Raw genomic sequence first — 27,657 nt, forward strand, 5'->3', positions numbered from 1 at the left:
TTTACCGTGTGACTAGTAAACCGAGCACCTCTCATTATTTGGCTCTGTTGTATCTAATTCTAAATCTTGTATTGAAAGACGATTAAAACTTTGTATACTTTTTACAATCTTACGTAACTTTCAGACTTTATAACATAAGCCTAACGAAGTCTCATATCTGATCAAATTTGTGACGAGAACGGCTGGTCGTGCAAAGTTTGTGCATAATAAAAAAGAAACGGATTAACTACCACTGTTCATGTAACAAATCCTACAATATCTGATAGCATACCTACCAGTTACCGAAGAGTGTCCTTGTACGAGTTATCTCCGTTCTGCTTCCTTTTCCGATATATGATGAAAGCTACCACCGCAACACCGACCAATACAGCAACACCTAATGGTGAATGGAACATTTGAATCATGTACATTTATTTGTAAAAGGCTGAATCAATTTGTAAATAAGTTACTCAACAATTCGTTTACAGTCAAGATACGAATTAACCTTCCTGTCTACATTATATTTTGCTAAAATCGATTTTTTTTGTGTGGATTTTATTTGTTTTTTTGCAATAAGTTAGTGACCTGAAAAGAAGCACACAAATGCCAAAGGGGTATCTATGCTTCCACCTTAGGTGCGTTTTTTTACCTGCAACTGCTCCTGCTATAGCTGCCACCGGTGGTCCTGTCTCGTCTACATCCTCCACCTGGTCACTACCTGTCGCCCTACTAACAGCTGGGCACAACACTGTTTCGTCATTCTGATCTTTCCCTGAAAAAACCGATGATATACAACACTCTACATTGTTAATACTAATACATCAATCTATATTATGTTAGCGCTGATAATGTTTAAAAGTTTTATAAAATGTCTACACAGACGAAAAGGAATGGAAAATAAATAGATTAGACTTACTCAGTTCGTCACATGTGTTTGACAAGATCCCCAAGATTTCATTCTTTTCGTACACCTTCTCTGAGCTATCTAGAACGACAAAGTCCACTTTAACCAGATCAGCAGTTGCCTCTTCTTGCACATCTGCTATATATACTTGTACTGGTGTTTCATTTACGATCTGTCGCTTCACCCGAGGTTTGTTATTAGATCCGCTGGCAGAACGACGATAAAAAGCAGTAATTGTGTCAATAAGCCATGCACTGAATTCTTCCTCGTCAAATTTGCCCTGGCTTTTCTTCACTTGCAAATGGACCAAGTTACTCGTTTTGCTAGCACAGATCTTTTCATCTTTATCAACCATCGGAACACAAATCTCAGAACCACATGAAACTGTTGCACATGAAGACCGGAAGTATTCACATCTAATTCCGTTTCTCGCCTCAGGACACTTACATACATACGTCATATGTTTGTCCACACATTGTCCCCCACCATAACAAAGAAAGTCAATGCAGTCGTTAATACTTTCTTCACAGGTGCTACCTTTCCATCCCGGTTCGCATTCACATTCATATCCTGTCGAAAGTTTATGGTTCAGTGAACAAATACCACCATGCTTACATGGGCTTTTAAAACAGGGATTGTTTTTATTGTTGTCTACCTCACACAGGGGCCCTGAGTATCCGTCTTTGCAAAGACAGGTAGCTGCGGCTATGCCATCAACACAGCGTCCGCCATTGGTACAAGGATTAGCGTCACAGTTTGTATCAAGTGTGCAGTAGAAGCCATCCCCAGTGTATCCTGTCTCGCATTCACAATTATACGAGGCATCATTCTGTTGAACACATCGCCCATGCTCGTCACAAGTCTCGTTGCCTCGTCTTGCACATTTGTCCACACGTACAATGAAAATCATTATATCGGTGGCGGCTGACTTGAACGTCTCTTTGTTTTTCACTTCTACAGTTAACTTCATTGAATCACCGTCAACGTCCGTCAAAGTTTGATTAAGAATTAAGCTTTTATTTTTGGAAATCTTAAACGCTCCAAACGGATTCAGAATGATGTTGAATTCGATATCCTCAGTGGAAACATTTGCTTTCAGTAATGACCCAATGATCTTCCCAGGTTTCGAGTCTTCAAGTAGGTCCACCTTTCTAAGAGTGATCACAGGCAATTGCTGGACAACGACTTGTACATCAGTAACGACAAGTGTAAATATCTGCTGGACCGACAAAGGTTTCGGCATTCCATTGTCTGTGGCTGTAACATTGATAGTGATAACAGGATGCTCAGCGTAAACGATTTCATCCGGAAGAGATGATGTTAGTGTGATTTCGTACCCTTCGATCTGAAATAGAAGCGTATCAAGAAATGACTCAAGTGTAATCATATGTAATTAATACTGAATGGAAACTGCTGGATTGGGACAAAAAAAAACAAAAAAAAAACAATAGACCAATATTGTTCAATTGATCTGTTGTAAAAAAGATCAAAACTGTAATTTTACTAAATAACATCGTGTTCCAGAATTGTTCCGTGGTCATTCCCAAACTTTGCAAAGTGTTTCTAAATCATGCTACATTAAGGCTTCGAAACCTCCGCACCTGAAACAAATCGGAGTTAGGGCCTGTCATGGTCAGTGTGTGCGTCTGATTGGGATCAGGGTCCTGTACCGAGAAGGTTCCCACAACAACTCCAGGTTGTGCACTGGCTACTATTGACCCACTACCACTCAAATGGATCTCCTCCGGTCGCTCATTGACATCGGACACCAGAACTGGTATAGACTACGTAAAAACACACAAGACTGATTCAACAAGACAATGAATTATCATCAGTTGTCACAGAACTGCTTACGACTTCATGATAATGATTTCATTCAATCAATAAACTTTGTCCAGTAAAATAACGTGTTATGACGTCACGATGTCTTACAATTACAATCGGATGTAAAAATATTTCTTAATTTTTCTTCTTTCCTGGAATTTCTCGTTGGATATCTAACTCTTGTTTATTCAAACTTGATTACAATAATGATCATGATTTTACAAGAATTTTAACGCAAAGTGCTATTAAACCTTTTTCCTTTCTAGAAATCCATCTGAACATCGAAGGACAACGTCATATTCCTCTTTTGTTTCGTAATCCAGGGCTCCGTTCAATACCAACTCCATGCGATGATCAGCATATGTCTTTATAATGAAGGGAAGAGACGCCGGCTCGACCTGGCAAATGTGGTTCTGTCCAACATCTGGATCGTCGACATCCACAGACGTAACAACGGCTGGGATATTAGTATTTTCAGGCAGCGAGAGCATCGCATCCACAATGATATCTTCTGGTTCTTCATTTATATTATCTACCTTTATCTTGATTTTCGTCTACAATACAACGGGATTACAAAGTATGCTTTACGAAAAGAGACAGAATATGCCACATTGTCGACACGCAATTCTATCACTCTGAATGTATATTGATACGATGATTCTTTTCTGGCATTAAAGAAAACAAATACAAATTACATACAAACCATTACTGAAGAAATCAGGTTATTTGACGACAAAAAGAGATCAGTCAATGATATATGATAAACATGCATTATAAAAGTTATATACTTGTTTACCTGTACGCTGTAAGGAGGAACACCATTGTCCGTACTTTTAATGCCAATAGTATATTCGGATAACATCTCGTGATCTAAAGGCTTCCCACCCGTTACCAACTTATCGTTTTTTATTTGGAAATAGTCTGAAATAAATTACATGTATGCATGATACGCCATGAAGTACCAATGTATATTCACTCATTCTTTTCTGATTTACAAATACTTCCCAAACTTTAAAAAGATTTTGGAAACTTCAAAGAAATGTATAACTAGATGAGACTTGAGCGAGAGATGATATCAATGGTGCTCTCCACATAAATTTGACAATTTATTTCTAAAACCCATATTTTATTAATGATTTTCCTAGTTAAAGTGTGACGTATAACAAGCCTTGATTACGAAGATATAGATATCTATTTTCAATTAATTCGTATTGAACTGAAACCACAGCAATACAGACATTACGAGGGAAAATACGGTACCCTGTGTCGCCTGTGCTTGATCGTCTACAATGACATAATGGAAATTTTGACCATGGTCATCATCCAATGTGGTAAGTGTGCCGATAGTATAACCTGGACCCGTGTTCTCATTCACAGACTCGCTGTCAAGTACTACGGATGACGGAGGTTCGTTTTTGTCTTGCACCTATACAATTATTTTAATGTGCTGGCATTATGACAAAAATCTGCTAGGGAAATGTAGCTTTACCAAAATTGTTGACCATTGCAAATTAAACAATCATATTCATGAAAAGGGCTTTTGTTGAATTTAACATTTTTAAGTTCGGCTGATTTATCTTGTTTGATATGTCTCGCCCTGTAGTTCTTTGCATTCATGAAAAGACAAAGTAAGCATCAATTTAAAATCATTCTATAAAAAAATCAATGTGTCTACCTCAATCTGAAAGGTTTCCTCGGACCATAGACCTTTATCATCAGTAGCTCTTACAGTGATTTCGTACTCTGCCTGTTCCTCAAAGTTCAACGCTTTACTTGCGACAATGGTACTGTCACCTTCCACAGAGAAAACGGAGGATTCATCACCATTCACTAACGTTATTTTCACCTAGAAGATAAAAGTATGTTGATTCGGCCAACCCTTATAACATATTTCTGTTTCCGCATGGTAATTGTGTGGAGTAATAGACACTCGTGCTGTAATAACAATTGACAAATCTCCTTAAATCAAAACAAAAATAAGTAAAAAAAAAAAAAATGAAAAAGAGAAATAATGAATAATAAAATTATAAATATTTTGATTACAAACACCTTATTGCTGTCTGGATCGGTAGTTTTGATTTCCCCAATGACCTGTCCTTCTTGGTTATTTTCCACTATATCAGTGTTGGTCATTTCGATACGAATTGGTGGTTCGTTAATGTTTGTAACATTGACAACAATTGTCTTAATTATCGTAAGATGTGTTTCATCTATCCCTTCATCAGTACACTGTATCTGAAAAAAAAATCAAAAACCATTTTTTTTTCATGATAAAATATACAAACAATCCAAATTGAAAAAAAAAAACGCGTTTCTATATTAAATGATAAACGGAGCTGAATAAATAATCACAAAAAGCATGGTGACGTCACCATACACCAACCTCAACGGCGAAGACCCTTGAACCTTCATAATCCAATTCGGCCTTGCTTGTTACAAGAATAGAGTCGTTCACTACCTGGAATCAACAAAAAAATCGTTATACATACTTTTACACAGATAAAGTTTAAACTTTTGTCAGGAATGAAAACTATAGATAACCTAGACTTGATATAAAAACTCACAAAACACCATTATCATATTCAGCAGATACCGTAAAGATGTTAATTTTCACGAGTCAAAATTTTCGCGATTTTGTGGAAAACGATCGAATTATATTTTAATGTGTTTAAAGTTAACGATCTGGATGTAAAAGGAAATCTAACAAATACGAGTCTCTTTATTTCTTGGATTAAATTTTCGCGATCACGTTAATAGCCGGCTATGCGGCATTGTGTGATGTTTTGGAAGACGACACTTAACAAGTATATCATATTCAAAGATGTTAAAAAACCTATCATCATTCGTCAATTATGAACACACGATTTTAGATTTTAGAGCGCGCTACCTTGAAAGGGACGCTCTGGAGATTTATGACCACACATGTGTAAGACGATGATACATCCTCGTCGATAAGGTCCAACTTTCCAACGACTGTTCCAACAATACTGTTCTCTTTTACCTAAAAATAGGCAAGACGGTTTTAGTTTCTTCCTCACTGTGTTGTTTTGATTTGCATTACCAAACGCTTAACATATTTGCAAATGAATGTTGTCATTTATGCAACCAATTTTGCAATTTCTGAATTTTCTAGTGCACCTCTTCATTCAGATTTCACATTTTTATTGATTGCTTTGGGTTTTCCTCAGCTGCCTCCTAGATTTAACAGATTAAGGTCCTTAGCATCAGTGATGAGTCCAAGAAGGACGAAACAGTAGTGTGATGCAGTTTAATTCCATGTTTTTTCTCTACTAGATTTGATCAAACTTTGTATTACATTGTGTTATTTACTGTACCTCATTTGCCCCCTAGGTTTCATCAATTGAGGCTTTTATGATCACTGACGAGTATAAGAAAGATGAAGCAGTTGCTCTTTACATTTTATTTCATTATTTAGTTATCTATTCGCCTGTGCCTAATCATCAACTAGTTATATTGAAAGGTTCAAATAATTCGTGTATCTTTTGTACAACCTTACGACAGAGTGAGTTACTATGTGAGGGACTGACTGACAAAACATGTTGTTCACGTTGTATAAATACTGTACAGATACAGTGGAGAAACGATGACTTTTGATATATCTTACCGTTTGTTTTGACAGGAGAATGCCTGTTGGAACATCGTTCGTATCCTCCACTTGGATGTGAATTGTGTCATTATATGACAACGGGGTATTGCCGGAATCTGTTGTTTGTATCAATACAGTGAAATACTTCACCACTTCATAATTTAGTTGCTCCGAATTTCTCCCTACTATTAGCGTTTTCCCGCGCAATGAGAATGTATCCGTTAGTTCTTGTCGAGCTTCAGACATATCCAATCTGCAATGCAAAGAAATCGCAAGTATTTTTCAGTTTTTTATCATTTCGGAGCAATACAGAAATTTCGCAACAGCAGATTTATTGTTTTGAAATTATTTTAATAAATTCCTGCGTTATGGGGATAATGAAAATGGCGATTGATGAAGATATTTACACAATGACACGCCCTTCTTCCAAGTTGTACTAGCACATCAAATTACAAACAATGATGTTATTGCTTTGTATACTAACTTAAGTAAACCGATCTCGTTCGCATCAGCCTTATTTGTTTGTTGGAGTAAACAATTTTCATTGTGATTAAAAAATACAAGAATTTTGAAGACATTGCTTTTTAAACATTCTTCAAATAGCAAGAAATAACCGAAAGTGCATACTCTAAATGCTGGAAACACCATTACTAGGTATCCCAAACGACTTACCCGGAAGATACAGAAATAATCGTGTAGCTGTACGTTTGATCTTCGTCAGGATCCTCGGAGTTAAGATCTCCAATCTCTGTTCCTGGCTCACTATTTTCTAGTATCAACCCTCCTCCATATATGTTTATTTTGTAGGGAGCTTCATTGATGTCCCCGACTTCTATCTAAGTAAACGATATAGTATCTATAGCGGAGATGTCCTGACTTAACGAAGTTATTTTGGCTGTGACGGTTTTTAGAACAGTTTAATTGAATAAAAACATTGTCATGTCAGATCATTTTCAACTTTAGTTAAAACCAATCTTTGGATCACTGCTAACATGTCGTCGGAAATGCAACATAGCATTGTCATCATCGAACATTCAAAGGCAATAAAAAATCACCTTAATAGCAAGATGAACTGGTCAGTCGAAGCTAAACACAAAGCTGATAAATGCAGCCATCAGACGACCATACATATTATTATTATTATCAAGTCTCATTTACAGCAACAGGTGGGTCGTATTGAACGTTTTCCGTCGGAAAATTGTACATTTGGGAGATTGGACTAGATATTCAGTGAAATCTCATTAAAAATCCATTTAAAATGGCGTTATTACTTACAACAAACGTTTCCGAGATGTTGACGTCTTTGTTCTGAATATCCACACCGGAAGCCACGACATTTATTTCCCATTCTGCCTGTTGCTCGAAGTCGAGAGATATAGATGTCTGTAAACTGGGTCCATTTGTAATGAACGGATGCTGATCGTTGCTCAAGGCGTATGTGTACGTCTACAAATAAAACAGTGATTTTGTAAAATAATGATAATAATAATAACGAAATGAGCCGGGAATTCTATAGACGTATCCCCCCAAACATTGATACTTTTATGAGCTCATCTGGCCAGTACGAACATGGTATTGTGATTACATGTTCCTTGAATGAAGCCAGACAAAGATTTGGATAAAGAAATTACCTTGATCTTTATTTAAGGTCGTAAGAGTAGAATTTGATAAAACATTTATACGACTTCTTCTTACCAACCAAACAGCGTCGAAGCACATTTGGTTGGCAGCAAGGCCTCTGAGATAAAGCAAGTTATGAAATGACCTTGAACAATATTACAGATTAAAGGGGTTGAATTGTCAAATTCTGAAAAAGACTTCTTCTGCTGAATCAAAAGTCCTAGAAGCAAGATATTTGTTGTATAGATGTTTCTAGATAAAAGTCTGACCAATTTCGAACAAACAAGAAATGACATTTGCATTAAAACCAGCTCTTTTTGTGGAAATTGGTTAAAATTGATTGGATGTGCCCAAATTGAATGCCAGTGGTGTACATCTTAATGCATTTGTGATGAGTATCGATTTTAGTTTTGGTAAGCATTTAATTATAGGTGAGCTATACTGGCGGATTGGGTCCTTTATTTTAAACTCAATCTGTAGAGAGGTTCATGAGAACTTTTTATTTCAAACATCTATTTATAGGTTTGACCAATGAACACCAAACTTTATTCATGTGTAGAACGTGATGGTATGGTGTGAATAGGAACCTGATGAGGGGTTCATGAACTATCTTGAACAGGTTTTGTACGTACGAATGAACCCAAAGTGGCTAATACATACCTCCAAAATGGAAAGTGGAGGTAAAATAATCATATGTATAATATCAAACAAGCACCTAGTATCTTCATAGGTTGATAATGCGATATTACAAAAGTTACTTACACCCCCAATCACCTCCTCAGTGAGCATATTAACCACCTCGAGGTCGCCGACAACAAAATATGCATCCGAATTTTCCGGAATCGTACGTTGATTTCTCAGGCGTAGGTTTTTTTGTATATCAACAGTTTCGTGGATGGTAAGTGTGACGTTCACAGTGAGAGACAATACTGGATTACCATTGTCTTTACATGTCAAAAGTAACAGCATTTCAAATATATCCTTTGGTATAGCCTTTGTCACCTGCATAAAATATAGCATTGACATTATATTCAGGTGGAAAGCAACACGAATGGTTTTATTTTTATGCTTTTTATCAAACAAATTCTAATCTATTATTTGTACCTTAAAATGAAACAAATGGTTCTTCTTAACTAATAAAATATAGACATTTTTGTATACTATGTGCCAAACAGTGTCATACAATGTAAGAAATTATATGTTGTTTTAAATATTATTATTTAAAAAACCAAAACAAAACAAACTCTCATATACTCATATACATACTTTCAAAGTCAGTGGTGCGGACAGCTCAGTGCTGAAGAATCCCAATGCGTCCCCTCCAGCAGTACATGTATGGACTTGGACAGGTGTGTCCGAACCTTGGTTGTCGGGGTCTTTCACGGTTATGAATCCAACCACATCCCCAGGAGAGGCGGTATTAGACACCTTTGGAAACAAAATATCAACATGTACGGGACATTTTTGTTCACAAAAAGCTTACATATACAAAACTAGGAAGCGTGCTGTCTATTCTAGAAAAAAATGTACCCGAATGATTTGCGCATTGTAATGCATTTCTAACATGATGAAATGTGACATTTGAATAAATCGCTGACGAATGATTGCTTCATAAACGCGTGGGAGTAATAACTCCGATCGGCTGTGTTAGTTACCTGATTAAAATCAAATATATTAAATATTCCCGATGGCGTAACATAACGACGTTACCATGAATTGGCTTCAAGTTACCTCCGTATGGGACAACACAATATTCGTTGGCTCCTCGTTTTTGTCCCCCACATCAAAAATGAACTCTTTGGTGAATGTCAGTGGTGGAGACCCGCTGTCTGTACATCTGATGCTAACGGTGACAGATCGGTCAACCTCGTAGTCAAGTGGAGGTTTGGCGACTAACCGGTTATTGGTAATCCGGAATATCTCCCAGTGTGTTAATATATGATAAACAAACTCATCACCCTCATCCTCATCCTCGCTGTTTAAGCTACCTATCAAGAACTCCGGTGAATTTTCTGGTATTATTTTTATGTCTCCGTCAATGAAAATGTTCTACAAAACAAATGGTACAAAAAGTAACAGTTGTATTAGTATTAAAATTGAAATTTACTTTGTCGTTGAAGTGATGGCATGATGATACTTTAAAAAATCAATTTGATAGCCTACGCCCGTTATACAGCGAGTACAACAAAGCTTTCGAAATGTTCGTTCGTCTTTCCGTAAAGAGACTTCGGCATCAATGCATTTCATACAAATTGAAAATAAATGAATTATACTTTCCACTTTAACAAATAAATGATTTACTATTTGAAACAAAGGCAGTAAAGATGAATAGTTGTCTTCTTTAAACATGCACTGCATGTACTTTTGAAATATATATGTAGTAAAACGAACAGAATTGACACGAATTTCCGCCTATAACGAAGTAGATAAAATCATTCAACTGGGTGTTTACTACTTCTTACGGTGACGTATAAAGAATTTGCATATAAGAAGGTTTCATTTGACACGAAGTAATATCGTCGTCCTGTTGTCGAGAATACTTGCACCTATATCGAATTTCTCGGAAAGTCTTGTCTTTAGCCTCGCTTTAAACGTGAAAGTTGGGATCCAATATGAGTGATTTATATGAATAGGTGAACATGTTAATGTGAGTTGTGTAATTGGACTAAACCACTCACATATAGATGTCTGTGAACTATTAATGGATTGATCGGTAACTAAAAGTACAAGCTGTACTGATAGGCAAGTCAGTAGTAAAACGTGTTCACTATTGTTTAGTTGACTAAATTAAAACTTCGTTCTTTTGTTGGTGTCCCTTTTGGCCATAAGTTTTCTGTCATTCAAGACACCTCGGACGACGAGTATTACGTCGGTAATGATACATTGCTGTCACTATTGACGATATTGTCGTGACATCTCATGGCCTTGATAACAATCGAGTTATAGCTCCAACTGCAGTTCAAAACGAATCAGATGATGTTGATGACAAACCAGTACTTAACAGTGAAGTTGCTGGAGAGAGTCTCAAAAGCAGTGAAAGACAAACGACTGTCATCTGAAAGTTTCCTCAAATGAAATTTAAAAGACTGAATAGTTTGACACCTGTCTTCAAATTTTTGTGAGATTTGGACTTGCTTAAAATTAGGTAAGTTGAAATACAAGTACGGTCGATATAACTTTAAAAGAAACAACTGAAAATCCTCAAACTAATTTTATCGAATCATTTCCAGTGGTTCCACGGAATTCGTTATTAACACGTTTTACTGTAAGAGAAAATCAGAAAGAACTTTAACTGAATTAAGGGTCTAGCACATCTCTCTATCTAATGTATCTAGTTATAGATATGAATTCAAGGGTGCTATTCACGTGTGCGTCTTATGTTCAATCTTTCTTAAATATTTATGAAGAACGAATGGTTTAAAATGGTACCACAGGCTTTGATTTAACTATAATTATTTTGCAAAAGAATTGCACCCATTAAACCAGTCAATAGAAAGTAATCTTCTTACCGAGGGTGGCTCGTTGCTATTCTTTATACCGAACTTCCAAGTTGTGTTGAGAGTCTCTCCACTTACATCTGATGCTTCAATTTCGACAGTTATGTTGCTGTTGTTACCTTCAAAATCGACTGACTGTGCTAAAATCAAATCGAACCTGCACTCTGTGTGATGGTTCAACTGTAAGACAAGTAGATAAGTTCTGAGTTATTTAAATACGAGTCTAATAAACTTCCCTTTCTAAATTATCTTACGGTCACTTTGCATGTTCTTCAGTCTCTTCTTATTTTTCAAAATGCAGACCCTTATCACTGCTGACGATTCCTAGAAGGACGAAACAGCTGTATGATGTAGTTTTATCTATTATTTGGCACTACAGCATTCAATTTTAATCTATTTTAAAAAAGTGCAGTTATTCACCGAGCAGTCGTCTTTTGTAAAATTCGTCCAGCGAAGAAGAGAAAATTACATTTAATAACTATTCTTCGAGGACCTTCACTTGATGTTATATTTGGCAAGCAATGATAGCAGACGGTCGTAAAACTTTTATAAGGGAAAGAACAGAATATCAAAGCAGAAAAACTGTTGAACAATTATATATGATCTTAATTTGCAATATACAAGTATATAAGCTGCACATAAATACCATTGGTGTGTTTTTGCACTGTGGATTCTGTGACACTTTAAACATAGCTGCCATATCGCCGATCTGCTTCAGTGTTATCCTGTCGTTTAGATCGGGGTCTGTGACATGTATGAATCCAATGAGTTCCCCTGGTCCTAGTGACTCCGGAATCATCATGCCCGGTGCTTTGTCTGAGGTTTGTAATGTAATATTTACAGGAGCCTCGTTAACATCTACTATGGTCACCGTCACATTCATAGAAATCTGAACGGAATAAACATGTAGTTAACTTCTATCATTGTCATGTTAACATTAAATATAAACATGGATAATGTACACAATTAACTTCTATCACCGTCCTGTTAACATAACGTATAAACATGTACACAGTTAACTTCTATCACCGTCCTGTTAACATAAAGTATAAACATGTACACAGTTAACTTCTATCACCGTCCTGTTAACATAAAGTATAAACATGTACACAGTTAACTTCTATCACCGTCCTGTTAACATAAAGTATAAACACGTACATAGTCAACTTCTATCACCGTCCTATTAACATAACGTATAAACATGTACACAGTTAACTTTTATCACCTTCCTGTTAACATAAAGTATAAACATGTACATAGTTAACTTCTATCACCGTCCTGTTAACATAAAGTATAAACATCAAGAACGTGCTAATTTATCAAGTAACTATCTGCACGTTTTGAACACTATCCGGAATGTAAAAGTATTTATTTGACATCGTGAAGTTCTGCTTTGTGATGAATGTGCTTTCTTTTTCTCGATAAAAGCAATTTTAATTTCATGATATATCTTTTCGCTTTAAGGCGATTTTATCCATTATTTGGGGAAATGGTTCAGTTCAAGCATACTCAGTACAAATGTACGCTGCAATAATTGATACGTTGATGTTTGTAACAGCTTCATAGATTATTGATAAGTTATATTTGATCTTAACGTCTGTTTGATATATATATTGTTCCAGTAATTAAGAGTCCATTTGCATACTGACTTACCGACATGGGAGGCAAGCCATCGTCACTAGCTATAACTCCTAAAGCTATTGTTGGAGAACTTTCATAGTCAAGCTCTCCATCTACCATCAACTCGTCTCCAGCAACAGTGAAGAAGTCATTAGAAAGCAGGGAGTAGGTGATCTGCTGATCAAAGTCATCATCTGTCGCTAAAAAACTCCCAACGACTGTTCCCATCGCAGAATTCTCAGGTACGACTCCACCTTCAACCCCACAACATGTGTTAATAAACGTTATACGCAGTAAAAAAATCCATGGTTGCTTAATGATTGTACAAACGTTTAACATTCAGAATCAGATACAATAGAGTAACAAAATAAATGTGACCGTATCATACAGTGTTCCGTTCTTATAGGATTTATAACAAAAAGCGTTATATTGTGCACAATCAGTCAAATGACCAATAAAACAACTCAATATCATTTCATCTACTGGTTGGTGTTAATAATCACGTTGAAATAAGATTAATAATTATATTTTTGTTTTCCTCACCAAAATAACGTGTACGACACCCTTTGTGAAAATATTCATGTACAAAAGTGTTTACCAATTAACTGCACATCCTTTGGAGAATCATTAGCATCAGTGACATAAACGGTTACGGCTGCCTTCGTAGACAGCGGAGGGATCCCGGTATCAGTCACCAGGACGTGTAATATGTACATACGCTTTCTCTCATAGTCGAAGTCCGATCTTGCTACCTATAACACAACGGTAACACTTGGATGATATTTCTTTTGTTTGTCATTCATATATATATATATATATATGTGTCCATGTCTGTATTTCAGTGTCATGTTATGTATTGTTATAGTAGTATTTATATATCTGTTTTTCATTACGGTTTCCCTGTGTACGTATGGGTACTTCTATAATAGGGTTTGTAGATGTACTTCATGGTTAAATGTAGAAACACATTAAAGAAGGCGGACTCACTGGGGCTATACTTGCTGAAAAGGATGATGGCGTCTGTTTTGATGAGCAATTCACATTATTTTTTATTTTCACTAGATCCGAGAAGAATTTTTCTTCCGTAAACGTTACATAGGAGACATGGAAGAAAGGAAAATCTTGGAAAAAAATTTCCTCTTAATATAAGTTTCATGGTTTGTAATTTACCGTTTGCCTGATACTAATACTCGCTCTCGCCAACACTCAATGATCAAAGATTTTCTCCACCATTTGATATGTTCTCGAGCATAAAACCGCAAAATACAGAAAAAAACCCGTTATGCTTCGAAAGAATTGTTGATGTAAGATATGAGGAAAAACATAACAACATAAACATGATGTGTATGTTTATTTACCGTAAGACTGGCACCGTCGAGTCTAAATCTATCATCAGCAGAATCCTTTAATGAGTAGGTGAACGTCTGTGTGGTAGATCTAGTGTTGTCAGGGTCATCCACTATCACCGTTCCTATTTCGAATCCGACAGGACTGTCCTCAGGTACCTTGCATCATACAATGTATTCATTATGATACTAATCTTGTAACATATACGCGGTATTCAGCACAGCACAGACCTTTAGTACATAACTCGGCCGATTCTATTTCCTTCAATTTTATTTCAAGGTAAACTTGACATCAAGGATAATGCAGACTCTTTCATCAACTCCTTATATCAATATTGACTTCTAACAGCTTACCACAACACTGTACAAGGGTGATGAATTATATTTCGATTATGAATTTTCCAAAATTATTTGAAAATATGAATATGAAATATCAACTTTATACATATCGTGTATCTATTAAAAGAAAACAAACACTACATGGCTAACACTAGATAAAGCCTATTAGAGAAACATTGTTTTCAGAGCAACAACCATGTATTTGCACCATTAATACAAATTCAGAATAAAGACAACACTCTTTCTTCCATCCAAATTCAGATAAATTGTTACATTTCATACTGAAGAAAAGTGGCTTGTTGTCCGATTCCTCTATAAAAAAAAGTACCTCGTTTTTGGACAGGAAGATGTGGTCAGGAGCCTCATTAACGTCAATGACATTAACAGTAACGTGTTTATCCAGGTAGAGTGGAGGGTTTCCACTGTCGGTCACCCGGATTACAATATCGTGTGTAGGGTATAGCTCATAGTCGATACCTTGAGGAGAGACCTTAACGAACATAGTAATATTACATCTTATAGAAGTACAATAGTAAACATTCTAATCATTAAAAACTAATGATGCTGATGATGACCTAAAGTTTGAATAAATCTTCAATGGATTCTATAGTGATTAAATAATACCGTTAGTGTGTTCTTATATTGTTTAAGTTAGTTTAGAAGTGAACGTTTTAATATGTAAAATAAATAATTAACTATTATAATGTGTTCACAGGTTGTCTAATCTTACTTTTTATCAATATCCTAAGTTAATATTCAGATGTATTTCATTGCTGATGTACAGAAAACAAAAGTATCACCTTAATGGAATCCCCGACGACGAAGAAGGCGTTAGTCCTGGTGAGTATAGAAAACGTGTGCGAGTCTTCGGCGTCCACATCCACAGCTGTCATGGACGTCAGAATTACGCTTTCTGAGTTCTCAGCCACAGACAGGGTTGTCAAGGATTGGTTGTTCATAAGAATATCCTTTATGGAATAAACATACGATTCTTTACAGACATACTATACTCTGGAATATCTTTTCAGCGTAAATTCAGTGATATGACGTTTCAAATGCTGCAACAGAATCAAAACATACAGAATACTTAATAGATGTTTTCATTGTATATATTGGACGAAGATACTGTTTGATACCATGCTTCCATAACATCTCTCCAAAATATATTTGTTCATTCTTCATATGAATTCCACAATTTGCTAAAGAGAAATTATCAATACATTTATCTGTAATGTACATCCAACTAGCATCCTCTTTATAGATCCGCCTTATCCACATTGCATTTAGAGCCGTTACAAAAGAATTCATTTTAATCATTTTCAAACCACCTTCATTGTACGACTTAGTTATAACATCATGTTTAACTTTATCTATCTTTCCACATCATAGAAAATGATACATTATATTATTGATCTTTTTATATATAACAGATGATTGAATTGTGAAATGAGGAAAGTGTTTATAACAGTAGTATTCCAAATTAGAGAAAGATTTATTCGACTCCATGAACTTATTAGCTAATTATCATGACCATTAAGCGGACGTAAAACACCGTCAACGAGCATTTGTCTTTCTCGATAACAGGTCTGAAGAAAATGTAGACAATATCAATTATATTATTTTATTTTAAGTATTCCAGGCATATATCAAATGTGTTTGTATATTTGACCTTAACTTACTGTGGGAGGGTCGTTGACGTCAGCTATATCAAGAGTGACCGTTAGTAAAGAGGTGAGTCCCTTCCGGTCAGTCACACTTACAGACACGTCTACAGAGGGTTGTGTCTCGTAGTCAAACGACACCAGCGCCCTAACGTCACATGAACAGTGAACTCCCTAATGGAAATAATATCAATAGAGCACAACTGATTTATGTTGTTTTGTAACATTTAATGCATATTTTTGAAGAATTAAGGATGACTCAAGAAAATAAGATTTCATTAATTGGATTCTTAATTTAATTTAGGATAAAAACGATATAACTAGTATTCTACAACATTTGCGACACAAGTAGTTAACCTTTCGGGAAACGTTATTTAAATACCTGCTTTAATGGCCAGCATTCCTGGTAAAAAAAACCAATATCTAAGTTTGTTGTGGTAAACATGACCATGTCGTTATCATCAGGATCCTTGACGACGATTTGCCCGATGAGAGTGTTAAGAACTGCATTTTCGTCGACGACAGGTGCGTTAACTGGGAAGTCGTGATTGCCGCTTGTTTTGGGTATAAATGTCGGAACGCCTGGAGGTTCATTGGCATCAACAATGTTCAATTCAAAAACACTAGATATCTGAAATATAGATAAAAATAAACAAATGACTCCTGGTCCTAAAGCAGACGATAACTATAATGCGAATGGACAATACATGAGACAGGTATACATATTCATATTTCAAATAATTGCTTCACATATAATCCACATCTAAAACTTTAAGATTTTGTTGAAAAATAGAAAAACAATGTCAAGTATTTAGGTGATTTTCTTGACAATCTTTGTGTGATACTAAAGCACTAACCGACTGAGGAGGTTGGCCGTTGTCTATAGCTTCAAGAGTCAAACTGTATTTTGGAGTAGTCTCATAGTCTAAATGCTTTTGAAGCAGCACATCTGAACCGTTTACCAAAAACACCTCCGAATCATCCCCAGATAAGATAGTGTAATGCAAAGAAGCCCCTGCATCATCGTCAAAAGCCTATAATACAGAAAATATTGTTTACTTTATAAATAATTCTTAAATCATCTAAACAAATCGAGGGAAAGATACATTGATATTATATATATTGAAATACGTGTTCTGCATTATTAGTATACACTGAGAAAGGGATTGCTTTGTAATCTTACAAACCGTTAATTTCCCGATGACCTCTCCTATCTCATTGTCCTCTCGCACATTGACTAAATTAAAAGTCAAGTCCCTTGGTTGGTCATTAACATCCTTGACAAGTACGTGTATTACGGTCGTGGTCCGAAGAACGGGACTGCCATTGTCACTTGCCTCCACCATGATGGTGTGTGATATCTCCGATTCGTAATCCAGTAAACAATATGCCCCTCCTTTTTCAGTGCAAAGTATTCCTTCATCTTTCACCTTAAGGTATATATGAATAATAAGATTTGTTCGATATACGCAGAATGTTCGTTTACATGTAAATTGTAGTTCATATGTAAACGAGTTTAAATGCTTTATATCTAACATTCTTTATATCTAGGTATTTTATGCATCTATTGTGTTATTAATTCTGTGATTGTTTACTGCACATTTTCATTTATACATCTTACTCTTTTGTTACATCTTTTGTTAAGCAATTAAAGATATTTATAATGTGAAATTAAAATGACCGGTCATATGTATAGCATGCCTACCTTTATCACATTATCATCGACCCAAAATCTTCCATCAGCGTCACTCAGAAGTTTGTAAGCGATTGTTTGTCCCTGATCGGAATCAACGGCTTCAAGTATACCCACATGTGTACCAGGGGGAGACATTTCTTCTACCTTAAGAATTGCATATTCAAATAATGCTTAAAGAGAAACTTACACCTTCACTTTTCAATTTTTGATAATTCAGTTTTAACTTTGATATCATGAAACCAATGAAGGAACTTACTTCCCACTCTGGGTCAGTACAGAAGTTATTATCGCCGATTATCATAATCTTAATTCTCGAATTTATATTACTTTCACGTGGCAGAAAGGAATAGTCTTGGTTTGACAATTATGTTTTAGACCTGACAGTAAATATTTATTTCTTTACTTCAAAGTTGATAATAACAAATGAGTGGGATTTACTAGCAGCGATTTCAGATTATCTAAGCAGCAGTGAAAATAAACGTACCGACTTCTAGTTTAACAAAATATTTGCAAATTGCGTGCTTTCGAAAATAGAAATGGAGTATTCAAGCTATGAATTCAATATACAAAACTAAACTATTTCTATTGCAAAATGCCACTCACTGTGTTGTTGGTCAGAGTAATGCTGCCAGGGTTTTCATTGACGTCAGAAATATCAACGGTATATACTGTTTGTAACCCTAGCCCTGCAGCATCCCTGACATTCACTGTGATGTTGACCCAAGGAGTCACCTCGAAATCTATATTAGCATCTGTACAAATAGACAGTAATAAACTTTAAATGATTTATTTGTATTATTTCTTTCTGGATTGGGGGATTTATATAATAAAATTTGAATTTCTGTTGTTGTTTTTTTGCGCTGACGCCATGGTTTATCATATCGTAAATAGGTACATGATACATGACTCATCCATAATATTGTAATTAAAGGATATTGGTCTAAAGTGTATACAATCAATGTTCTCTACCTCGGGCTGTTGCTAGGTGTCCATCCTTTGTTATAGTAAACCGCCCATCTCCGTCATCGACGAGAGAATAAGACAGAACGTCATTTTCGTCTGGGTCTTGAGCAATGAAGAGTTCAAACACTTCCCCATTTAAGTTTTCTTGGACAAACATTCGATCCCCGTCAAAACGCAAACCCTTGAATATGAATATTCATAAATGTTTATAAATGTCAAATGAATATCACGTGATTTCAGCTTTCGCAGTACTAATGACACAAGTGAATGACCTTCTCAAAAAAACGTCATACAATGCATAAAACTGTATCATACAGTTATTTATTTCTACTTCCTAAGACTTTTCAGAAATGTATATCACTAAACATGATAAATGTCGCTATATTTTTAGATAAGAAAACCTCTTACAATAATTGATTTTGTTAATTAGGAATTACCAGTATTCTATATGATATATTCTATATGATACCAATATCGGGCTTGTGTGTTTTAGCTACTCATCACAGAAACACGATATTGATACATATACAAGATGATATAGGCATACAACATCACTCTTTTAAGTTAATGCGTCTTGTTATTTTAGGACCAATAACAATACCTCTGGAGGTTCGTTGACGTTCTGTACATGAAGTATAAACTGGTGGGTAAAGGACTGATTGTGACCGTCTGTAACTTGGCCAGTGATGACCACTATGGGAGTAGACTCAAAGTCCAGTTCCACACCAGTTAACACTTTAACTTTGCATTCAGTACCACCATCCTGCATGAATAAATTGAGAGACGATAAATAATATCATTTTTAATCATTCCATTCCAAGCGCTATGAATCATCTTCTGTGTTATTGCAAAAAAAATTGATAATAATAATATATCGAGCGTTCTTTTTAATAAGAAGCAAACATGTGTTAATGTCTTCGTATTGTTTCATTAATATTGCAACATTTACCTTATCCATATTTACACATAATAATGAGGCGTCGGAATAGGAACTCGAGAAAATGAATAACATATCTCACATAGACTGTAATCGTGCAACATATGATAGTCGAACCTTATTCATGCAGTTTGTTGTGGTGTCCAGCTTAAGTGCCATTAGCTGACTGATGATTTGGATGACCAATGTTTGGTCAGGACGTTGGTCAGTTGCAACGAGAGTGCCCACCACAGTGTCATCAGGTAGGTTTTCAGAAACAACTGGCCATCCTTTGTCAAAATGCCCCCCTGATCCTTCAGATGTAATGTTTAATGTCATTTTGGTGATATCCTTCACTATTGCAACTATTGTGAACGTTTCTTCTGACTGTAAAATAAGCAGTATACGAACACAAAGTCATTTCTACTTTTCTCTGAAAAAATAAGCATAATTATGCATTACATACCTTTTTAGAATAAACAAGATCTTCTATCTTTATTGTTGTTAACAGGAACCTTATTTACGTTAAATATATACGCTAACTATGTACCTGCATCCGAATTGTTCCGTTATCAGTCGCGGATGCTGTGATGGCATAAAGTGTGTTGATATCTAGTTCGTCATCCGTGGCCTTGGTAACAACACCAGATTCCGAAACTGCGAACAACCCGTTGTTGTCATCTAGTAATGAGTACACCATGGACTGTTTGTCGTCTTCGTCGTCGGCTGTCAATTTCCCTACTACCTCGCCGGCAGATGCTAGGGCCTCTATCTTGTAGTCTGGATTTATAAAATATACAGACATCACGTTTTCTTGATAGAATATTCAGAGATATTGAAAAAGTACAGTAATATGGCATGAAACGATATACTTTGTCATAAAAGTTTTGATGTTTACGTTGCCGACTACCGTTTCTTCTTCTTTAAACTATCAACCTCACTGATCCATTTCGAAATCTCTTAATGTCTCTTTTCAACATATGTTGTATTCTTCTCATATCAATATTATGGCTACTGTTCTCTATTCTTAGCATCATTTCACCACCTATTCAAAATAACTCTTCCGGCTTGCTAACGTACACAAATCTTGCAATTGTTTTGTCTTAATATTTTGTTGTTACTTTCACCCCAGATACCATTTCTCCAGCTTCCAACATTCTTTTCACTTTATTTTTATTCAAATAATAGTATGTAAGCTTGTTCACTACAAAGGTTTTCTCCTCAATCATTTAACAAATTTCTTACTGCTAATCTGAATGTTCCTCGGTGGATCATTTTCATCGACAACATTGATGTCCATCTCAAACTGATCGCTGCGACTCGGTACCCCTGTATCTGTCACTAAAACGCTAATGTGAAGTACTGGTGCACTCTCAAAATTCAGATAACATTTGTCACCTCCTAGCTGCAGACAAACTCCGTTTGGCTTAGCAACCTTTGCAACAGAAAATGTTTCATCATTACCTTATAAACACTGGGATAAGAGTATGCGTTTCAAATACGTCATAATGAATACATATAAAAGTAAAATTATATAAATCAGGTGTTATCGTTCCTGACACATATATCATAAACTAAAGCAATTTTGTTGGAAGACAGGAGCTTAGATGTTTGATAAAAATGATTCCAGAGTACTTGAATAATATCCAAATAATATCTCCGGATTATCAGCAAGATTTACACGGAATGTCTGATTACACGTTAAGAGGTAGTACCTGAAGTTCGTTTCCTTTAATCATAAACCTCCCGTCTGCATTGTCTACTAACGTGAATGTAGCTGACTGCTTCGGAAGCTTGGCGTTGTCTGGGTCCTCTACCAGGAACTCTCCTACCACGACTCCTTCACCGCTGTTCTCTACTATCTGTAACAGATCAATGTTTCTATATTCTATTCCACAGAACATGAATCACACATATAAATCGCTGTGACATTATATGTACAGGACATATTTCTTTTGTCGGAAATAATGAACATGTGTTCATAATATAAAAAAAAATCCTATATCAAAGTTACTAATATCCTGAAATACTTTCATATCGTTTATCAGGATATGATTTTGATATTTGGGTTGCAAATGTTACCTGAGTACTTGTAATGGACAGGTTGGAGGGCGGCTCGTTGACATCTTGTATCAGTATGCTCACAACCTTTGTGAAATTTTGTGGAGGTGTACCATCATCTGTCACGGATATCTCTATCGTATACTCTTCTGTGCTTTCGTAATCCAAATTAGCACCTGCTACGACCTAAAACAACAACTGGTTAAATAACATTTTCTCCTTCGAGAACATGCATAAAAATCAATTGTTTATATATTTATTTATATATTAACAATCAGTTGAAGACTGGCTACATCGGAATTCCAACGTATAAAAGGAATATCACTGAAATGAAAATTGCACATGACCGAAAAAATTACAACTTTATGAATTGTATATGATAAAGAACAGATAACTTTCAAGAAATTCAACAGAATTGTAGGAATGAATTTATAAGTGTAACTTAATGGATATTAACCTTTATTTAGATTAATAAAAACACATTTATCGTGTTTGGAGAAAAAAAATGTTTACGTAATGGATGTGATGATACCTTTAGTTGGTCCTCTATTATTTCAAATAGCTCAGTATCCGTGAATACAATACTATAGGTAAAGATCTGTCCCTGATCAGAGTCCACCGCTTCTAGTGTCGCAATGCTGGTGTCTTTCTGGTTTTCCTTGACTGGTATCTCAGTCGTCGAGTGTCCGTTAATCAAAATGTTCTGTAAAAGGAGCATCCAATTAATTTGTGTATCTATGGCATTAAAGACAATAGAATACTAAATATACTTCAATGTCAACAATCTAAAACAGAAAACATATACAATTTATTCACTATCAAACATAATTGATTTTAAATTGTAAGGAAGAACATTAAAACACACTACTGAAGCCTAGTTTTGTTGGTAAGTTGTCAAACTTTGCTTAACTATGGAAATTTCAGCATAACAAAGGGTTAATTAAAGATGAGGCGGAACAGAATTCTGTGTATATCAAAATAAATGTCTCAATTTCTGAGATGCCTTTACTTTAATAATATATTAAGCTACCTAGATCATGTTTATCTTTAAACGTTAGCGCTGATACTATAAGAGGTACTACCGTTGGTGGGTTGTTTGCATCTAATACTTTGACCACGAGGTCTTGCGTCACAGTCAAGCCGCCTTGATCCTGAGCGGTCACAGTTATAGTAAATTCCGGCCAATTAGCATAATCTAGAGGCTCGTTCAGCACCAGGTTACATGTACAGAGCGTTTTCTGTATCACCTCCTTCCAATCAAGAACACAATCAAAATAAAATCAATGCATGCAATATAACAGAGAAAAAACAAAATGATTTATTGGGTGAAGTGTAAAATTATGCAGTACTTTGTAAGTTTTATAAAAGTAAAAATGTGTTCTGGCATTGACTTTGATATCTGTAATGGTTGAGTTCAAACACTTTTAAATCATCACAGTACACCGCATACCTGTTGCTGGCAGTCGGCATCAGTCACTTTGAAGACACTTCCAGCACCTGTGATAGTAAAGGTGAGATGGTCTTCTCTGTCAGGGTCACTGACACTCAGCACGCCAACAAGGGTGTAGATGGCGGCATTTTCGTTAACTTGAAACTCCACGTCTCCGGAAAATTTTGGTGCTTCGTTGATGTTGAGAACTTCAATAGTCATTGTGGTATCGACCTGAGAGTAAAAGACACAGTATTTGTTACGCAAACAGATTTTAAACCGATTACGTAATATTATTACATTTAATAGTAATGAACTAATAAAGAATATATTTTATTCTAAATAAATAAAACACGAATAAATTGATCGCAATCAATTTTCTATCAACACTCGCTTACCGATAGCGGATCCTTTCCATTGTCTGTCGCTCTTACTGTAATATTGTAGCTGGAAACTTCCTCGTAGTCATACACACCTTTACTGATTAGTCTGGACCCACTTTTCAATTCAAACAGATCCTTGTTGTCAAGAAGCATATACGACACTGACTGTCCGGCGTCTTCTTCGACAGATGTGAGTGTTCCTGCATTGTAGAAAAAATGTGCAGAATCAAACCACCGGAATATTCAGAGATCTCTATGTATACAGATATTTATAGCCATCTTACCTATAAAAGCGCCTACAGGGCTATTTTCTCTAACAGTGTTGTCTGGCAGGCTGATCGTGTGGGGGGCGTCATTGGCATCAACTACCTGTATCTTGAATTCATGTGTGATGGACAGATGTGGCGATCCACTATCAGTAACATTCACTTCAATAGACACATATGGTTCCGACTCGAAATCAAGGCGGCATGTAGCAGTCTTACACTGATCGATAGATCGTGATACCTAGTGCAGTAGTAAATAAATAAATAAATAATCATACGTTTTTAAACAATACCTATTTATGATTTTCCAATTTTCGTGATTGCTGTCTTCCTATCTATTTTATTTGGTGATGTCTTCATTATGTGTTTATACTCCTGGGATAAAAGCCGTATGCTTTTGTTAAAATCCCTAGATAAAAGGAAACGTTAAACAAGAAAAAAGCTGAATCTACAAAGATTCGTGCTTATTAAAACTCGATAATGATAAATCGTCAAACAATTAACTGAACTGCATCATACAACTGATTCGCCCCCTAGGACTCGTCAGTGGTGCTACATCATACAACTGATTCGCCCCCTAGGACTCGTCAGTGGTGCTACATCATACAACTGATTCGCCCCCTAGGACTCGTCAGTGGTGCTACATCATACAGCTGATTCGCCCCCTAGGACTCGTCAGTGGTGCTACATCATACAACTGATTCGCCCCCTAGGACTCGTCAGTGGTGCTACATCATACAACTGATTCGCCCCCTAGGACTCGTCAGTGGTGCTACATCATACAGTTGATTCGCCCCCAAGGACTCGTCAGTGGTGCTACATCATACAACTGATTCGCCCCCTAGGACTCGTCAGTGGTGCTACATCATACAACTGATTCGCCCCCTAGGACTCGTCAGTGGTGCTACATCATACAACTGATTCGCCCCCGAGGACTCGTCAGTGGTGCTACATCATACAGTTGATTCGCCCCCTAGGACTCGTCAGTGGTGCTACATCATACAGCTGATTCGCCCCCTAGGACTCGTCAGTGGTGCTACATCATACAGCTGATTCGCCCCCTAGGATTCGTCAGTGGTGCTACATCATACAGCTGATTCGCCCCCTAGGACTCGTCAGTGGTGCTACATCATACAACTGATTCGCCCCCTAGGACTCGTCAGTGGTGCTACATCATACAACTGATTCGCCCCCTAGGACTCGTCAGTGGTGCTACATCATACAACTGATTCGCCCCCTAGGACTCGTCAGTGGTGCTACATCATACAACTGATTCGCCCCCTAGGACTCGTCAGTGGTGCTACATCATACAACTGATTCGCCCCCAAGGACTCGTCAGTGGTGCTACATCATACAGCTGATTCGCCCCCTAGGACTCGTCAGTGGTGCTACATCATACAGCTGATTCGCCCCCTAGGACTCGTCAGTGGTGCTACATCATACAACTGATTCGCCCCCTAGGACTCGTCAGTGGTGCTACATCATACAGCTGATTCGCCCCCTAGGACTCGTCAGTGGTGCTACATCATACAACTGATTCGCCCCCTAGGACTCGTCAGTGGTGCTACATCATACAACTGATTCGCCCCCTAGGACTCGTCAGTGGTGCTACATCATGCAGCTGTTTCGTCCTCCTACGAGTGGTGCTGAATAATTCAGAATATGAAAACTGCAAAGTAGGTAAAACTTCATAAAACCATATTAATTTTTTTTCTCTCTTGAAGAAGTCGACTTACCTTAATTATGTCTCCGTCGACAGCAAATCTGCCTTTTGAGTTTTCTTTCAAGGAATATGTAAATGTTTGAGTAGCCTCCAAATCATTGTCAGGATCTGAGGTACTCAGTCTGCCGACCTCTGTCCCCGCACCAGAGTTCTCTATAACCTAAACAATAAGCAGATACACTGATGTTAATCTCTCGTGATAACTAACACATACATATTTAAAGAACATGCATTTTGGAGCTATCACTTCAGAGTTAGAAAATAAGTGAAAAAACGTTTTATACTTTTTATAGCCAATCATTGTCGAAAATCAAGGAATTTTCGTTTTACATCATTAACTAATATTATATATTGTATAATATTGATGTAGGTGATTGCAAGAGATGGAATATATCTACCATATTTTTGGACAATGACAACGTAGATGGCGCTTCATTAACATCTTCCACATAAACATTAAACGTTTTTTGATAGAGCAGTTTCGGCGTCCCCAAGTCTTCCACAAGTATTCTGATTTGGAAATTTCGGGTTTCTTCGTAGTCCAAGTTAGCTGCCGCATATGTCTGCAAAGGACATTATGGTAACATTAGCCCTGTAACTCGGAGATAATGTATAAGCCGATATGTTCTGTATAAAAAGGTGACGGACATCATAGCCATATTTGCATAATGAAATACAATGTACCGCATACACATTAAAAATTGATGATAAATTCCGGCAAATTCTTTAAGCAAAAATCTTCCAAACCTCACCCAAACTCTGGATGTTTATTTTCCGGGCTACTAATATCATACTTTTAAAATGTCGTCCTCGATGATAAATTTTCTGCCCGCAGAATTGGTAAGGAAGAATGCATGGCCATCGTTTACGTCTTCGTCCAAAGCTTCCAGTTTCCCTATTGTAAAGTAATTGGCATTCTCCGGCACAGAGATGTTGGTTGTTGCCTCGCCATTGATAAGTATGTCCTGAGAAGATAATATCTTAATAGAGTGATTTTCTTCGTGTTGTTTCAAATTTTGTTTGATCAGTGAATTTCCATATATATGTACCAATGGCTAGCGAATACCCTTAAATTATACTAGAAAAATAAGACATTATTTTGCATTACTTCACCTCTATATTCATTCCTGAAGCGCACGAGTGTATGTATGTAGTGTTGTATTTTGATATCACTATTGTCGTTGTATCATCAATTTCACTTTTCTTTATTAAAGGTACATCATAGAATGCTGGGTATATTTTTCAACTCATCATAGATACCTTAATTCCAGAAGCGGGATTATCGGGTCGTGTTACATATGATGAAATTAGCGTCTCCTTGAACCACTAACTGGAAGGTGGGACAACTGTATCGATATTGTTGAAACACCTGTTGACCACTGAGACCGTGTTTGAGAGTGGCCAAAAACTGAATAAGTAGGGGCTATCTCGTGGGGCAATTGTATTACAAGTGACAAGGTCGCGAACGATTAATGGTTTATATCGTACATTACTTAATAATGTTACGCTTGTCTATGAAACACTACATAGACGATACATATTTCACCATTGCCAAAGCATCATTTTCGACGACAAGATGATTGTGTTGATACTGATGTATGATCGAGTATTTTCACTTATGGAATAGTCTCACAATTAGTACAAACCGTGGGTGGGTCGTTCACGTCTACCACGTGTATAGACATGTTAGCAGTGACCTGTAGTCCGCCCCTATCCATTGCCTGGATACTGATGTTGACCTGTGGTTCCAGTTCGTGATTAAATTCTCCGTTCACAGCAACAGTAGCGGTACAATATACGCCACCATCCTGAAAGCAAGACAT

General features: G+C 36.5%; 1 protein-coding gene across 1 annotated transcript; it reads right to left on the reverse strand.

Annotated features, from left to right (window-relative positions):
- Positions 1-278: 278 nt before the first annotated feature.
- LOC132557054 (protocadherin Fat 4-like) lies at positions 279-27,657 on the reverse strand. The gene is made up of 46 exons (XM_060221534.1): positions 27,481-27,657; positions 26,629-26,799; positions 26,233-26,397; positions 25,848-25,994; positions 24,130-24,352; positions 23,861-24,045; positions 23,484-23,696; positions 23,116-23,283; positions 22,566-22,736; positions 22,055-22,219; positions 21,688-21,834; positions 21,218-21,407; positions 20,523-20,752; positions 20,111-20,359; positions 19,658-19,819; positions 19,063-19,237; positions 18,697-18,845; positions 18,103-18,237; positions 17,585-17,827; positions 17,255-17,431; positions 16,780-17,028; positions 16,416-16,571; positions 15,537-15,704; positions 15,065-15,226; positions 14,410-14,556; positions 13,650-13,803; positions 13,085-13,305; positions 12,078-12,320; positions 11,444-11,611; positions 9,666-9,983; positions 9,201-9,362; positions 8,697-8,936; positions 7,590-7,760; positions 6,987-7,150; positions 6,333-6,567; positions 5,595-5,708; positions 5,091-5,165; positions 4,757-4,942; positions 4,383-4,553; positions 3,968-4,133; positions 3,504-3,628; positions 2,959-3,261; positions 2,485-2,667; positions 896-2,228; positions 629-751; positions 279-376 (listed from the first exon to the last, which is right to left on the reverse strand). Exons 1-46 carry the CDS (start codon positions 27,655-27,657, stop codon positions 279-281), a joined length of 9,477 nt encoding a protein of 3,158 aa, XP_060077517.1.

This window comes from Ylistrum balloti, unplaced genomic scaffold, assembly GCF_031769215.1.
Source record: "Ylistrum balloti isolate Yb309-2 unplaced genomic scaffold, AGI_CSIRO_Ybal_v1 Utg370620, whole genome shotgun sequence".
NCBI classification, from domain to species: Eukaryota; Metazoa; Mollusca; class Bivalvia; order Pectinida; family Pectinidae; genus Ylistrum; species Ylistrum balloti.